Genomic DNA, 16518 nt, shown 5'->3' with positions numbered 1-16518 from the left:
GCAGCCCTTCCTCCAGGGCCCACTGCAGAGGGCGTCCTGCAGGCGTTGGGGCCTCTCCCGGGCCCTCTGCCTCGCCTCCCCCGGGCTAGGGCGCCTGCAGGGACTTTTGTCCTGGAGCCTTATGTAAAGGTAACTGACAGTTCATCTCCACTCGCACAGCGAGTGGCACCGAGGGGGGGCTCTGAACCGCGGGGCGGCCGGGCCTGCCCGGGGGCTGTTTACCACCTTGACAGCCGCCACCACCCCGCAGCTTTTATTTTCCTCTCCTAACTCCACTCTGCACCGAGCTGGACCCCACACACATGGGCAGCGCAGCCGCTCCACGCGGAGGCGCCCCCCAGCCTGCAGCCCAGGGTCAGGCCTACGCCAGCCGCGTCCCCCGAGGTCACTGAACTCACAGGCAGTCAGGGTGTCACGGGCCTTCTCGGCCCCCGAGCACAAGGATGGCTCTCTGTGCTCACTCGGGTGTCCTTAACCCCCAGCACCATGTGACTCACACCCAGTGAGGCCTTTCTGAGAAGAGAGCTGTGACCTTACAGAAAACCCCGCCACTGCTTCATCCTCGAAACGCCGGGGCGCCGGGCAGGGCTGTCCCCTACTCCCTGGCAGGATCAGAAGTGCAATGGCCTTCCTGCCCTCCCACTGTTGTTGCTAAATGCCTTCCCACGCTGGGGTGAGCTGTAAAGTGGAGGAAGGACACTTGTTTGTGACCACCCTCCCTGCCTCTTAAGATTCAAATATGGCTTGTCCTGTTTCTGGCAAAAACGTCATGATGCTCCCCACCCCCCGCCCCGACCCAGTCCATTTCCTCTTCTTCTCACTTCTCCTCCTCCTCATTATCTGGGCCAGAAAACATGGCGGGATGAAAGGATTCTAGCAGAGCCAGGCTCCCGCGAGCTGGAATGAGGCGAGGTGTGAGCTGGTTGTTACTCTTGGTGGCGACTTAACAAGTCACATCCTCTCATCTGTCCTCTATGTTCCATCAGCACCTCTGGCTTTTGGCTTCAGAGAGAGAGCTGCCTGAAGTGGGTGAGTCACTGTGTCTGGGACGGGTGTGTCACAGGGCGGCCCTTGGCCGTGGGGTTCAAGGGTGGCCATGACAGAGCTGAGCCTGGACACAGACCCCCAGGGAGGCCGCTTCCTTCCTTCTTAACCCCACTTAGTCCTTGGTCTGTCGAGCTGTTTCAAGTCAGCCAGGGCCACAGCCGTGACCTGCCTGGCCAAGGAGTGCAGTCTTCTTTGTGGGCGAAAGAAGATGGGAAGGGGCCGAGCTATGGCCAGAGCCAGCACAGGGGTAAAAGAAGACGCAGAGACTAGAAAAGTGTCGCAGCACGAAACACGGCCTGGTTGACATCGCGTGACCCCGTCCGGCCTCTGCCGGATACCGCTCTCTGTCCTCCACCTGGGCCTGGCTTGGCTGCTCTTCCACTTCCTTCCTGCTTGTCCTTCTCCCGCCCCGCCACCGCCCATGGACGTTTCTCTCCCTTATCACTGGAAAAATCTATACTATGGGCAGGTGTGTTTTCAAGCGGCTGGCTCAGAATTGATGCCCGACTTGGCTATAATGAGGCAGACACCAGCATCGAGCCGGACCCCTCCCTGCTCAGCTGCCCATTGATCCGGCGAGGACAGGACTCGAAGGGGACACAAGCTCCCCACCACCCCTCCACTGTGTCGCCCGGCCCCGCGCACACACACACAAAGTGGTTCTAGAAGTTCCTTGCCATTGATAGGTGCAGCCTTACCTGTGACTGGGAACTGCGCCTGCAGGATGGCCGCGATCATAAGCGCCTTCCACTTCATCTTGTCCTGTGCCCCGGGATGGTGCCAAGAGGCAGAGGCCGTGGCAGCCGTGGCTGGGACAAAGAAGAGAAAAGAAGTCTCTGCCGGCTTTGTTCTGCTGCTGCCTCCTCAGGAAGTGGAGGACTATGGGGCCTTTGAGGAGACAGGCACCTGCCAACAGGGCCCAGAAACTCACACTCCCCCTTTCGGTTCACAGGCAGGAAGCCCTGGAGGTTTGAGGGTTTGGGGGTGGCGTGTGTGTGTGTCTCTCTCTCTGCCTCAATTTTGCTTTTTCTCTCATTTAATCATTGTTTTATTTTCCTTTTTTAATAATTTTTGTCTAATTGCTATCTTGATTGGTGAAGTCAGTCCCTAGGCAAATACGAGTTCCCATTGCACGTAAGAACATTTACCGTTTTCCTAGACTCATATATTTTATCAGGGTTGGTAAGATGACAGAGTGCTGGACTCAGAGTCAGGCTAAATGGAGAATTCTTGGGCTTTAGTGTCACCTCTGCGATCTACTTACTGTCTCACTCAACATCTCAACAAGTTGTTGGAGGAGGTCTGAGGATGCAGATCGGAACTTGGCCTGAATTTGAAACGTGGAATAGCTTGAAATACTACAGCTCACGTAGTATTTCGCACACTTCGTTAGTTGTCAACAATTAAATGTTGGAGTAATTTACAATAATAAAAGAGATAAACACCTAGAAATAAATTTAATAAAAAGTGTAAGATCTGCATGAAACAAACTTTAAAACATTACTGAAGAACACGAAAGGACTTGGGTAAATGGAAAGGGATAACCTGGTCTTTGATAAAAGACTCCCTCTTAAGAAGATTCCAATTCTCCCTAAACTAATCGATCCATCTCACTAAAAATGCTGACGTAAAAAATAGCTCCTGCAACTCAATAATAAGAAAACATAACCCAATTAGAAATTGGCTGAAGATCTGAATAGACTTTTCTCCAAAGAAGATACACAAATGGCCAATAAGCACATGAAAAGATACTCAGTGTCATTAGTTGCTAGGGAAACGCAAATCAAAACTATAGTGGGGCCAGCCCAGCGGCCCAGCGGCCTAGTAGTTAAGTTTGGGTGCTCCACTTTGGCAGCCCGGGGTTCGCGGGTTCGGATCCTGGGTGCAGACTGACACATCGCTCATCAAGCCATGCTGTGGCAGCATCCCACATACAAAATAGAGGAAGATTGGCACAGATGTTAGCTCAGGACAATCTTCCTCACCAAAAAAACAAAACCAAAACCAAAAAACTACAGTGAGATCCTACTTTACACCCACTGGGATGGCTAAGAAAAAAAGGACACACAAGTGTTGATGAGGATGTGGAGAAATTGGAACTCTCCTACATTGCTGATGGGAATGTCAAATGATGAAGCCCTTGTGGAAAACAGGTTAGAATTTCCTCAAAAAGTTAAACAGAGCATATATGACCCAGCAATTCTACTTCTAGGCAAATACACAAGAGAACTAAAACGTATGTCCACACAAAACTTGTATCTTAATGTTCATAGAAGCATTATTCATAAAAGCCCAAAACTGGAAACAAGCCAACCGAGGAAGGGATAAACAAATGGGGTATATCCCCCAAATGGAGTATGATTCAGCCATAAAAAGGAGTGAAGTATTATTACATGTTACAACATGAGGAACCTTGAAAAAACCATGCTAAGTGAAAGAAGCAGAGACAAAAGACCACATGTGATATGATTCCATTTCTATGAAATGTCCAAAATAGGCAAATCTATAGACAGAAAGTAGATTAGCAGTTGCCAGGGCCTGGGGAGAGGGGGAAATTGGACCCACTGCTAATAGGTACAGAGTTTCTTTTTGAGATGACAGAAATGTTCTAGAATTAGATGGCGGTGATGGTGCACAACATAGTGAATATACTAAAAATCACTGAGAGTATGCTTCAAAATGGTGAATTTTATATTATGCGAATTATATCTCAGTACAAAAATAATGCTAAAACAAACAAACGAAAGAATAGCCAGGAGCCTCTGTAACAGAAGAGTAAGGAGAGTGAAATAGCCCTGCCAGACATCGAACATTACAAAGCGACATAATTACCACATTGTATTTATGGCACTATAGGCTCAAACATACCCGGCCAATCAGGTTTTGATAAAGGTACAGGGAATATTCAACAAAGAAATGATAGTCTTTTCAACAAATGGTGCTAGTCCAACTGGATATCTGTATGGAAAAATAAAAAAAAAATAGTTACTCATTTTACATCATACACAAAAATTAACTGTAACAGTTCATAGACCTAAGCGTAAAACCTAAAACTAAAACTTCTGGAATAAAACATAGGAGAAAAATCTTTGTGATAGAACATAAGAAGCACAAACCACAAGAGAAGAATATTGATAAATTAGACTTCATCAAAATTAAAACTTTGTTCATTGGAAAACACCATTAAGAAAATGGAAAAGCAAGCCGTCGACTGTGAGAAATTACTTGCAAACATGTATATCTAGAATATATAAAGAACTCTTTCAACTTAATAAGAAAATAGGCAGAAGATTTTAATAGACAATTTCCAAAAGGAGGTAAATGAATGGTCAGTAAGCACATGAAAACATGCTGAACATCATTAGTAATTAAGGAAATACAAATTAGCACGCGATGAGATACCACCTCACAGCTATTAATGAAGCTAAAACTAAACAACTGGCCAGGATGGGGAGGAACTGGAACTCTCACAGACTGATGGTGGGAGTGTAAAATGATACAACCATTTGGAAAACAGTTTGGCAGTTTCCTCAAAAGTTAACCATAAATCTACCATATGATCCAGCCATTCCACTCCCAGGTATCCACCCAAGAGAGAAGGAAATATATGCCCATATAAAGACTTGCCTATGAATATTCAGAGCAGCTTTATTTGGAATACCCCAAAGCTGGAAACCACCCAAATATCCATCAACAGATGCATGGATAAACAAATTCTGGTATGCCCATTCAGTGAAATAATAATAATAAAAATGAATAAACTGCTAGTGATACAACAACATGGTTGAAACTCAAAATCATTTAAACAAGTGAAAGAAGCCAGGCAAAGAGCACGTACTGAATGATTGCGTTTATATAAAATTTTAGCACCATGACAAAGGGTTTAGTTCCTTTATACATAGAGAACGTCCAAACATTATTCAATTACAACAAATACTTTTTGAGTGACTACCAGGAGCCAAGTCCTGTATTATATGCTGAAGACAAAACTGGGAGTTGGGACCGGCCCCATGGCCAAGTGTTTGGGTTCATGTGCTCCACTTCTGCGGCATGGGGTTTGCTGGTTCAGATCCTGGGTGCAGACCTACACACCGCTCATCAGGCTGTGCTGTGGTGGCATCCCACACAGAAGAACTAGAATGACCTACAACTAGGATATACAGCTATGTGCTGGGGCTTTGGGGAGACAAAAAAAGGGGGGGGTGAAGATTGGTAACAGATGTTTGCTCCATGTCAATCTTCCTCACACAAAGAAAACTAGGAGTGAAACAGACAAGGAATCCTCACCTGCACGAAATTTTCAGGCTGGTAGACGTCTAAAAGCACATGAGAAAAATGAGCAGAGGACTTGAATAGAATATTCTTGGAAAAGGAAGTAATTAATGGCTTTTAAATGAATGAAAGATAAGTCAAAATTCAAACTACAGTGAAGATACTTTTTTACCTATCGCATCGGTATCAACTCTTCTGCTGGGTTCTATCCTGTCTTGCCTCCCAAGGACATTGTTGCAGAAATTTTCTCTTCTCTCTCCTGTGTATCAATTTTTTCTTCTAAATTGGGTCATTCTCATCAGTATGCAAGCATGTTCTTTCTCCCATCTTTAAAAAACCCTAAAGGATTTGAAAAGCGCTTGTACATTGGAGCCAGCCATATGTCCCGCTGCTTTGGGAATCCAGCCTCCAGGTGGAGAAGCCTGGATTAGCCTGCTGGAGTACGTGGCTTAGCTGACAGCCAGCACTAACTTCCAGGTAAGTAAGGCCATCTTGGACCATCCAGCCCCAGGTGAGCCACCGCAGGACTACAGCCACATCAATGGCCCCAGGTGAGGCCAGACAGAGTACTGCCTAACGGAGCCAGCCTGAGTTGCTAACCCACAGAAGCGCGAACAACTAATATGGTGGGTTGTTCTAAGTCACTAAATTTGAGATGGTTGTCACACAGCGATAGACAGCAGAAACAATATCCCCATATCGATCTCAGAAAATGCTCCAATTGGCCCAGCTTGGATCGTATGCTCACCTCTTGGATCAACCATTGTTTCCAGGGGGACAAAATGAGATTGGAGATGGGACACTATGATTAACAGCCCTACCAGAATCATTTGTAATAGAAGAAAGGAAAGGGAAAGATTCTGGGTGTATACAAAATAATAACTGTTTGCTGCCTCCAGCCTTGTCCTGGTGAGTGCAGTGAGCTGGGGCTGGGACCTAGAACGAGGCCCACACTCTGCAGAGGAGGACACAAGCAGAGGTAGGAGGTGAGAGAAAGTCCAGATAGAACCTGATCCCAAGCAGCTGTGAGTTCCTAGTGGGCAAGGCCTGGCTATTCTGCAGGGTTGAACTCTAGCTCCAAGTACATTTTGGATGGGTGGGTAGGTGGGTGGATGGATGGTAACATCCAGGATGGCAGGAAGTCCAATGCTGAGTAGGAGGATGCCTCAACTGTTGAGAAGAGCACAGCAAGGGGAATCCAGAAGCTGGCGAATGGAGCTGCCACCTGGCAAAGTTGTCATCAGAGAAAAGGGCCCTTGCCTCTGGAGGGCCGACTGGGCATTGAGTAGCGCAAAGACAATGTAAAGACCACACATAAGGCAGGCAATGGGGCTCAGGACCAGAGCTGAACTGATAGAAGTCAAATGGCTACAGCTGCGGACAGAGACAGTGCAAGGTGACAGGCAAAACAGAACATGAGCAGGTACGTGGTAAGAAGAAGATATCGGTGCTAAATGAAATCTCATAATTCTTCAAATGAGTAATTCCGGTGAAAGAATTATTTTGACCTGCCCCCTTTTTTGGAAACTGCAACCCTCATTTCCCTTGGAGAGGCCCACATCTCCCCTAATCCTCGAGTACTTTGAGTAAAGTTTGCACCTCCACTGGGCTCCAAAGGTGGGCACAGGACACAGCACCAGCCAATCAGAGCATCAGATTCTGCTGTCTACAATGATTAGTTCAGGGAGGGACAATGAGAGCCCTTTTCGAGATGTTTGCTGGAACGACAGGGGAAGGATGCTGTTTTTCCCTGGGGATGGCAACTGTGAGGATAGTGCAAGCCTGGAGCTGTGGGGGCCATCTATTCTCCACACGGAGAGAGAGTCTGACTGGGAATGAGGCCAACCCAGAGGAAAGCTGAGCCAAGAGTCGGGGAAAGAGAATTTCTATTCCTGTTGCCCTCTTGCCTTACTTTCAGCTACATGAGCCAATATACCCCCATTTTTCCTATATTAGTTCATCAAAATTTAGTGGGAAAGCTTTGCCCACAACTAAATGAAGGGCCGCTATGAGGGGCTTATGGGTCTGCCTCTTCCCATAACTCCTTGCTCTGGATGGTTCCCTCTTGGGCTTCTGATTTTCCCCTGCATTCTGAGACTACGGCAGCCCCATTCCAGGAAGCAGGGACCTGGGGTGCAGCCTCACAATTCCTGGGTTCCTGATCACCAGGAAAAGAAGCACAAAAAGTAGGATTGGCTTCCATCCTTTGGGGTTTCCAGAGGTAGTCACTCCCAAGGTCCCTGGGATGGGGAAGCACATCCCCAGGCCTTGAGGCTCCAGTGCCTTGACCCAAGCCTGCTCATCCCGCTTCAGCCGACTGGTCTTGAACTGACAAGCAGCTGGAGGCCAGCTCATGCCGTTTCCTGAGGGGTTTCCACTGGGGCAGATACTTCCAGCAGTCCTGCAGGATCCCACCCAAACGCCTCATGGGGCCTCGTCTTTGCAGGCTCACCATGCTGTACCCCAGAACTTATAACTGGAAGTTTGTACCCTTTGACCAATATCTCCCAATCTCCCTGACCCCCCCAGCCCCAGCCCCTGGTAACCGCCATTCTACCCTTTGTTTCTGTAAGTTCAGCTTTTGTAGATTCCACATGTAAGTGATATCATAGTTTTGTCTTTCTCTGTCTGACTTATTCCACTTAACATAGTGCCCGCAAGGTCCGTCCATGTTGTCACAAATGGCAGGACTCCTTCTTTCTCGTGGCTGAATAATATTCCATTGTGTGTGTACTATATCTTCTCTCCCCATTCTTCTGTTCATGGACACTTAGGCTGTTTCTATGCCCTGGCTGCAATGAACACGGGTGTGCAGACATCTCTTCAAGATTTTATTTCCTTTGGCTATATAACCAGAAGTGGGGTTGCTGGATCAAATGGTAGTTCTATTTTTAATTTTTTTGTGGAACCTCCATACTGTTTTTCATAGTGGCTGCACCAGTTTACATCCTCACCAACAGCGCACAGGGTGCCCTTTTCTCCACATCCTCGCCAGCACTTCTTATCTCTTGTCTTTTTGATAATAGCCATTCCAACAACGTGAGGTGATATCTCATTGTGGTTTTGATTTGCATTTCCCTGATGATTAGTGATGCTGAGCATCTTTTCATGTACCTGTTGGCCATCTCTATGTCTTCTTTGGAAAGAAGTCTATTCAGTTCCTCTGCCCGTTTCTTAATAGGATTGTTTGGGTTTCTGCTATTGAGTTGTATGAGTTCCTTAATATTTGGACAGTAACTCTTTATCAGATATGTGATTTACAAATATTTTCTCTCATTCTATAGGTTGCCTTTTCATTTTCTTGATGTTTCCTTTGCTGTGCAGAAGCTTTTAAGTTTGATGTAGTACCATTTGTTGATTTTTGCTTTTGTTACTTACACTTTTGGTGTCAGATCCAAAAAATTATTACCAAGACCAACGTCAGGGAGCTTTTCCCTTATGTTTTCTTCTACAAGTTTTACGGTTTCAAGTCTTCTGTTTAAGTGTTTAATCCATTTTGAGTTAATTTTTGTGAGTGGTGTAAGATAGGGGTCCAAGGCCATTCCTCTGCATGTGGTTATCCAGTTTTCCCAGCACCATTTATTGAAGAAAGTATCCTTTTCCCATTGAGTATTCTTGGCTCTCTTGTCAAATATTAGTTGACTGAATATAGAGAATTTACTTCTGGGCTCTCAGTTTTGTTCCATTGGTCTACATGTCTGTTTTTATGCCAGTACCATGCTGGTTAGATTACTATAGCTTTGTAGTATATTTTGAAATCAGGAAAAGTGATGCCTCCAGCTTTGTTCTTCTGTCTCAAGATTCATTTGGCTATATGGTCTCTTTTGTGGTTCCATATCAATTTTAGGATTGTTTTTCTATTTCTGTGAAAAATGCTATTGAAATTTTGATATGGATTGCGTTGAATCTGTAGATGGCTTAGGGTAGTATGGATATTTTAACAATATTAATTCTTCCCATCCATGAGCATGGGATATCTTTCCATTTATTTCTATCTTCATTAATTTCTTTGAACCAAGTCTTATGGTTTTCAGTGTACAGCCTTTCACCTTGGTTAAATTTCTTAAGTATTTTACTGTTTTTGATGCTATTGTGCATGAGATTGTTTTCTTTTTTCTTTTTCAGATATTTGTTAGTGTATAGAAATGCAACTAATTTCTAAATGTTGATTTTGTATCCTGCAACTTTACTGAATTAATTGATTAGTTCTAACAGTTTTTTGGTGGAGTCATTAGGATTTTCTGTGTATAAGATCATATAATCCACAAACAAAGACAATTTTACTTCTCTCCTTCTGATTTAGATGTCTTTTATTTCTTTTTCTTGCCTGATTGCCCTGGCTAGGACTTCTAGTATTCTGTTGAATAGGAGTGGTGAAAGTGGACACCCTTATCGTGTTCCAATCTTAGAGGAACTTTCGCTGCTGAGGGTGGTGTTAGCTGTGGGCTTGTCATATATGGCCTTTATTATGTTGAGGTACATTCCTTCTATATCCAATTCATTGAGATTTTTTTATCTTGAGAGAATGTTGTATTTTCTTAAATGCTTTTTCTGTATCTATTGAGAGGATCTTGTGATTTAGATCTTTCATTCTGTTAATGTGGCATATCATATTTATTGATTTGTATATATTGAACCATCCTTGCATCCCAGGGATAAATCCCACTTAATCATGGTGTATAATCCTGTTACTGTGCTGTTGAATTTGGTTTGCTAATATTTTGTTGAAAATTTTCGCATCCATATTCATCAGGGATATTGGCCTGTGGGTTTTTTTGCTTGTAGTATCCTTATCTGGCTTTGGTATTGAGGTAATGCCAGCCTCGTAAAATAAGTTTAGGGGTGTTCCTTCCTCTTCACTTTTTTGGAAAAGTTTGAGAAGGATTTGCAATAATTTTTCTTTCTTTGAATGTTTGATAGAATTCCCCAGGGAGACCATCTGGTCCTGGGCTTTTCTTTGTTGGGAGATTTTTGACTACTGACTCAATCTCTACTCATTTTTCATCTGTTTAGATTTTCTTTTTTTTCATGATTCAGTCTTGGTAGGTTTTATGTTTATTGAAATTTGTCCATTTCTTCTAGATTATCCAATGTGTTAGCCTATAATTGTTCATAGTAATCCTTTATGATCCTTTGTGTGGCTATGGTATCAGTTCTAATGTTTACTCTTTCATTTCTGATTTTATTTATTAGAGTCTTCTCTCTTTTTTTCTTAGTTGGTCTATCTGAAGGTTTGTCAATTTTGTTTATTTTTTCCAAAAAATCAGCTCTTAGTTTCATTGATATTTTCTATTGTTTTTCTGGTCTCTATTTCATTTATTTCTGCTCTGATCTTTGTTATTTCCTTCCTTCTGCTAACTTTGGGTTTAGTTTTTTCTTTTTGTGGTTCCTTGAGGTGTAAAGTTAGGTTATTTGAAATCCTTCTTGTTTCTTAATGTAGGTATTTATCACTATTAACTTCTCTCTTAGAATTGTTTTTGCTGCATCCTATAGGTTTTGGTGTGCTGTGTTTCCATTTTCATTTGTTTCAAGATTTTAAAAAAAATTTCTTCTTTAATCCATTTGTTGTCCAGGAGTGTTTTGTGTAGTTTACACATACTGTGAATTTTCCAATTTTCCTCCTGTTATTGATTTCTAGTTTCATGCTATTGTGATCATAAAAGACACTTAGTATGATTTCAACCTTCTTAAATTTACTAAGACTTGTTTTGTGACCTATCATATGGTCTATCCTGGAGAAAGTTCCATGTCCACTCGAGAAGAATGCATATTCTGCTGCTGTTGGGTGGAAGGTTCTGTTCATGTCTGTTAGGTCCATTTGGTCAAATGTGCAATTCAAGTCCATCATTTCCTTATTGACTTTCTGTCTGGATGCTCTATTGTAAAGTAGAGTATTGAAGACTCCTCCTATTATTGTATTGTTTGTATTTCTCCCTTCAGATCTGTTTGTATTTGCTTAATATATTTAGGTGATGTTGGGTGCGTATATATTTATGATTGTTATATCCTCTTGAAGAATTGACCCCATAATCATTATATAGTGATCTTCTTTTCCTCTTGTTACAGTTTTTGGCTTAAAGTATATTTTGTCTGCTATACATATAGCTACCCATGCTCTCTTTTGGTTGCTACTTGCATAGACTATCTTTTTCCATCCCTTCACTTGGAGCCTATATGTATCCTTAAAATTGAAGTGAGTCTTTTGTAGGTGGTATAGAGTTGGGTCTAGTTTTTTTATCCATCCAGACACAATGCCTTCTGATTGAAGAATTTAATCCATAGTAATTATTGATAAGTAAAGGCTTACTAATGTCATCTTATTAATTTCTCGCTGTTTTGTAATTCCCTCATTCCTGGCTCCCTCTCTTGCTTCTTTCCTTTGTGAATTGATGATTCTCCATAGTGGTAGGCTTTGATTCACTTCTCTTTGTATTTTGTAAATCTACTGTAAGTTTTTGCTTTGTGGTTACCATGATGCTTATGTAAAAAATCTCGTGGACATAACAGTCTAATTTACGCTGATAACAATTAACTTCAATTTCATACAAAAACTCTATCCTTTTTCTCCCCCTTTTATGTTTTTGATGTCACAATTTACTTATTTTTATGTTGTATATTCATTTAAAAATTATTGCAGCTATAGTTATTTTTAATACTCTTATCCTCTAACTTTTATACTAGAGTTAAGTGGCTAACACACTCCCATGTTACAGTGAGTGCTCTGAATTTGATTATATATTTACCTTTCCCAGTGTGCTGTTTCCTTTCATATAATTTGCGTTACTCGTTGGTGTCCTTTCATTTCAGCCTGAAGAACTCCTTGCAGCATTTCTTGTCAGGCAGGCCCAGCAGTGATGAACTCCGTCAGTTTTTGTTTCTCTGAGAAAATCTTTATCTCCCCTTCCTTTCTGAAGGATAACTTTGCTGGATAGAGTATTCTTGGCAGTTTTTTTATTTCAGCACTTTTAATATATCCTTCCACTCTCTCCCTGCCTGGAAGGTATCTGCTGACACCCTCTTGAGGGCTCCCTTGTAAGTTATAAACGTCTGTTCCATTGCTGCTGTTGAGATTCTCTCTTTGTCTTTGATTTTTTACAGTTTTGTTATCAAGTGTCTTGGAGAAGATCTCTTTAATTCGAGTCTGTTTGATGACTATGAGCTTCATCAACTTGGATACGCCAATCCCTCTTTAGATTTGGAAAGTTCTCAACCACCATCTCTTTAAACGAGCTTTCTGCCCCCCTCTTCCGCTCTCCTTCTGGGACTCCAGTGATTCACAAATTGTTTCTTTTGATGGCATCCCATAGATCACATAGGATTTCTTCACTCTTCTTTATTCTTTTTTCTTTGTTCTCCTCTGACCTGATAATTTCAAAGTTCCTGTCTTCTAACATACAGGTTCTTTTTTCTGCTTGACCCATTCTACTCTTGATGTCTTCTATTGTGTTTTCCATTCATTGTATTCTTGAGCTCCAGAATTTCTGGGGTTTTTAAATTATCGTTATTATTTCTACCTCTTTGTTAAACTTCTCCTTTTGTTCATGTGTTGTTTTCCTGATTTCACTGAATTGTCTTCCCGTGTTTTCTTGTAGGTCAGTGAGCTTCCTTAAAATAGCTGTTTTAAATTCTTTACCAGGCAAATCACACACTCCACACCCATGGAATCAGTTCCTGGAAGATTACTGTGATCCTCTGGTGGTGTCACGTTTCCTTGATTTTTCATGTTCCTTGAAGTTTTGCATTCCTGTCTTCATAGGAACTGCCTTTACTAACTGCCTTTGGGAGAGAAATATCTTCTGTCAGCCCTGCTCGAGACTCTGAGGCTTTCTCATACCTTCTGTGGATATGCCTGTTCCATGCTCCTGGCTCCCTCTTGTGAGAATTCATAAACTTGCATGCCTTCTCTCAATCTTGTCACACACCAGCTCCAGTGCCGACAGCCTCCCTTTTACTTTCCCAAGGCAGGCAGTAAAGCTCACGTTTCTGGTCTCTCTGTGGCCCGTGGATTCAGGCCAGCTTTCTGTACATGCTCACTAGCCATCTGCCAATGCTCACTCTCACCACCACCATCAGGAGCACACGCAGAGCCAGGAGTGTGGGTGAGGCCTGCAGAGTGCTGGGCGGCCTCTGGCCCAGTTGGGGGGCTCTGCAAGGCATCCTTAACAGCTCATGGACCAGCTTCTTGATGAAGTCCACAACCCAGCTGGTAGGATTCACATCCCTTTAATGCCCTTCCAGGGTCCCATCTGCCACTCTCTTCCTGCCTCCCAGTCACACAGCTCATGATTCAGTGCTCTGGATGGAACAAGAGAGAAATGAGCCTCTTTAGCAGCATCCCACACAGCTGGGGAAACTAGGTGCCCACTCACGTGCTTTCACTTTCCCCCATAGGAGAAGTCACAGGGCAGAGACATCCCTAAGCTGGGCCCCCTGGGGGAAGGGATGACACAAATCAATTCAAGCTGTTCCTCTTGGCCACTCTAATGCATCCACATGTGTATTTGTTTGTTCCAGCGGAGTGCTGGGACTTCTCTGGAACCTGGACTTCCGCAAAGGCTGTCTCATCTGTGGGTGACTGTCTGAGACAGTGCTTTCCAGGGGATCCCAGACCGTGGCTGAGAGGGGCTGGAGGTGGTTCAGGGGCCACTGCAGGGTCCACAGCCAGGAGGGAGGTCTGTTTGCCTATTACCCCATGCACAGGTGGACAAGCCTCCTGCTGCACCCCTTGGCCTGTGGTGCTGGTTCCCACAACTCCTACAAAGGCGGTTCTGTCCATAAGTGGATGCCAAATTGTTGTTGAGGACGGGACATGAACAAGGGGTGTCTTAGCCATGTTGCCGATGTCACTCCATCGATTTTGCTTTGAAGAACCAACTATTCTCCCTTGGTTAGTCTTGGTGAGGCTGTCAGGTAAAGCCGATTAGCTGCTTTCTCCTGGAATTTAAATCTTGAAAGAGTGAAACAAGACCTGGCAACACCCGCTGTTCACTTCTCCTGCTGGGACCCATCACAGCAGTGGCTTGTGTCCTGTGGCTCTATGAACCCTGTGCCAGTAGATTTCCTTTTGCGTAAATTACCCAGAGTTGGTTCTTGTTACTTGCAACCAAAGGATCCTAACCCTGGGCTAGGATTGGGCTTTTCAGAGCTTGTATTAGCTTTGTATTGCTGCTTATCAGATTATCACAAACTTAGTAGCTTAAACCAACACAGAGTTACCATCTCCCAGTAACGTGGGTCAGAAGTCGGGGTACAGCATGACTGGGCTCTCTGCTCAGGGTCTTATGGGGCTGAAATCAGGGTGTTAGCCAGGGCTGCTGTTCTCATCTGAGGCTCAGGGTGCTCTTCCAAGGTCACTGGCTGTTGACAAAATTTATTTCCTTACAAATACAGGACTGAAGTCCCTATTTTCCTCTAACTATTGGCTAGGGACTGCTGTCAGATCCTAGAGAACGCCACAGTTCCTTCCCACGTGGCCCCCATAGGCTGTTCACAACATGGATGTTTGGTTTCTTCCAGGCCAACCGGAGCGCATCTCTCTGAATTCTTCTGCAACCAGCTTGAGAAAACTCTGCTTTTAAAGGCTCACCTGATTAGATCAGGCCCACCCAGGATAACATAACATAATCACAGGAGAAATGTCTCATCATATGCAGAGGTCCTTCCCATGATTAAGGAGATTATACACCCAAGTGTGGCAATCTTGGAGGCCATCTTGCAATCCTATATCCCACAAAAGTGCTATTAAAGAAGATGCTCCCTCCTTATTCCTCTGTAAGGAGCAGGTATGCCTGGTATCCACCTTTCTCACCAGATGGAGGAAGCTTGCCTGGGAATGAAGCCAACCCAGAAGAGAGCAGAACAACAGATGCATAAAGACAGATAGAACACTTACTGCATCCACTGAAAGCCTGGATCATGCTATACCTAAAGGCCCACCCACAGGCTTTTCCATTTCATAAGACGATTAACTTTTTTCTTAAGCTATTTGACTTTGATTCTGACCTTGCAGTTGAAATGGCCTTGAATATTACAGAGGTTGAAAATGCATGGCTATTGAAGATGTGCTTGCAATGTTCACAATTTTACCTAATGGGCCCTCCTCTCAAAAGATTATTTGTTCTTAAGAAAATCTGTCACAAAATTTTGTTTCTTTAATGAGACATTCAGGGGGAAAAGCATGCCTAAGTCCAAACATGTGAGAAACAAATAAATGAAAAGTCTGCACAAAGACATAAAAGATTAAAAAAAGATGGCAACAATAAGCTGGGGTGTGGGTAAAACTAAAGAGATACTATCAAGGGCTGAGAAGAATTACAACCTGCAAAATATTGCTGTTGATGGCCAAAGACTCCCCCCTCCCCCCCCCCGAGAAAGAGCATTTCTGCTTTAATGGGGCTGCCCTACATTTGTGTGTCACTTTCACCTATGTTGTCACATTTAATCTTCATGGTGACTCAGTAAGGTGGTCAATATCGGTGGACAGTTTCCATTTCATAGTTAAGCAAACTGAGATTCAGAAAAATTAAGCAATTCGCCCAAGCTCACAAAGCTGGTAAGCGGCCGAGTCAGGACTAAGCTCAGGTTTCGGGGTGCTGGTCCACGCCGGTGAAGGACATGAGCTTTAGAACAGCCGGCCCCGCTCAGGTCGCCGCCCCGCCGTTTCCCAGCTTCCAGCTGCCTTTGAATAAGTTCATAAATGTCTGAAACTCCTTGTTCCAGGTTAGCTAACAACGTCCTTCTCATCGGATTGTTCGAGGAATGAATAAAATGGCCTTTGTATAGATGGTGCTGGCGAGAGTTTGTTCCCTTTCACATCACTCAGGGGAGGTGACAGGCACCCTCGTGGCCTGGGGAAAGGACGCAGGAGGGTTGTAAAATGTTTGGGGCAGATGCTGCCTGCAAAATCTCTCCAGGAGTGATGCGAGCCCGGAATGGGGGTCCCAGTCTCTGTGGAGAGGGCGGCAGATGGAGGGGAGCCGATGACACAACAGAGTGACAAGGCCTCCATGGGGAGGGGAGGCCCGCACCCCAGAGCAGGGCCTGCGCGCTTCCTCTCTGATCCCTGCAGTTCTTCAGGACCAGGTCAGACTCAACGCATCTGCTTCCCGTGCGCTCTGAACACATGGTTCCAGCTCCTGGGCTGGTGGAGCGGATGAGTTTAGCATCAGAAGTCTTATAAAGTCCACTCCTGGGCATCTG

General features: G+C 44.2%; 1 protein-coding gene across 2 annotated transcripts in view; it reads right to left on the bottom strand.

The window, feature by feature from the left end:
• CD247 (CD247 molecule) overlaps positions 1 to 2019 on the bottom strand; it is a 73599-nt gene extending 71580 nt beyond the window's left edge. The window contains exon 1 of one of the 2 annotated variants that reach the window (XM_014857618.3): positions 1746 to 2019. In XM_014857618.3, the coding sequence (XP_014713104.1) occupies positions 1746 to 1803 (58 nt within the window). In that variant the 5' untranslated portion in view covers positions 1804 to 2019. The remainder of the gene's footprint in view (positions 1 to 1745) is intronic. The other variant, XM_014857617.3, reaches the window with a different exon arrangement.
• Positions 2020 to 16518: the final 14499 nt, after the last annotated feature.

The sequence above is a fragment of the Equus asinus genome, chromosome 25 (assembly GCF_041296235.1).
Source record: "Equus asinus isolate D_3611 breed Donkey chromosome 25, EquAss-T2T_v2, whole genome shotgun sequence".
In the NCBI taxonomy this organism is placed as follows: domain Eukaryota; kingdom Metazoa; phylum Chordata; class Mammalia; order Perissodactyla; family Equidae; genus Equus; species Equus asinus.
The sequence above is the reverse complement of the archived record's forward strand: the minus strand, read 5'-3'. Positions and strand labels throughout refer to the sequence as shown.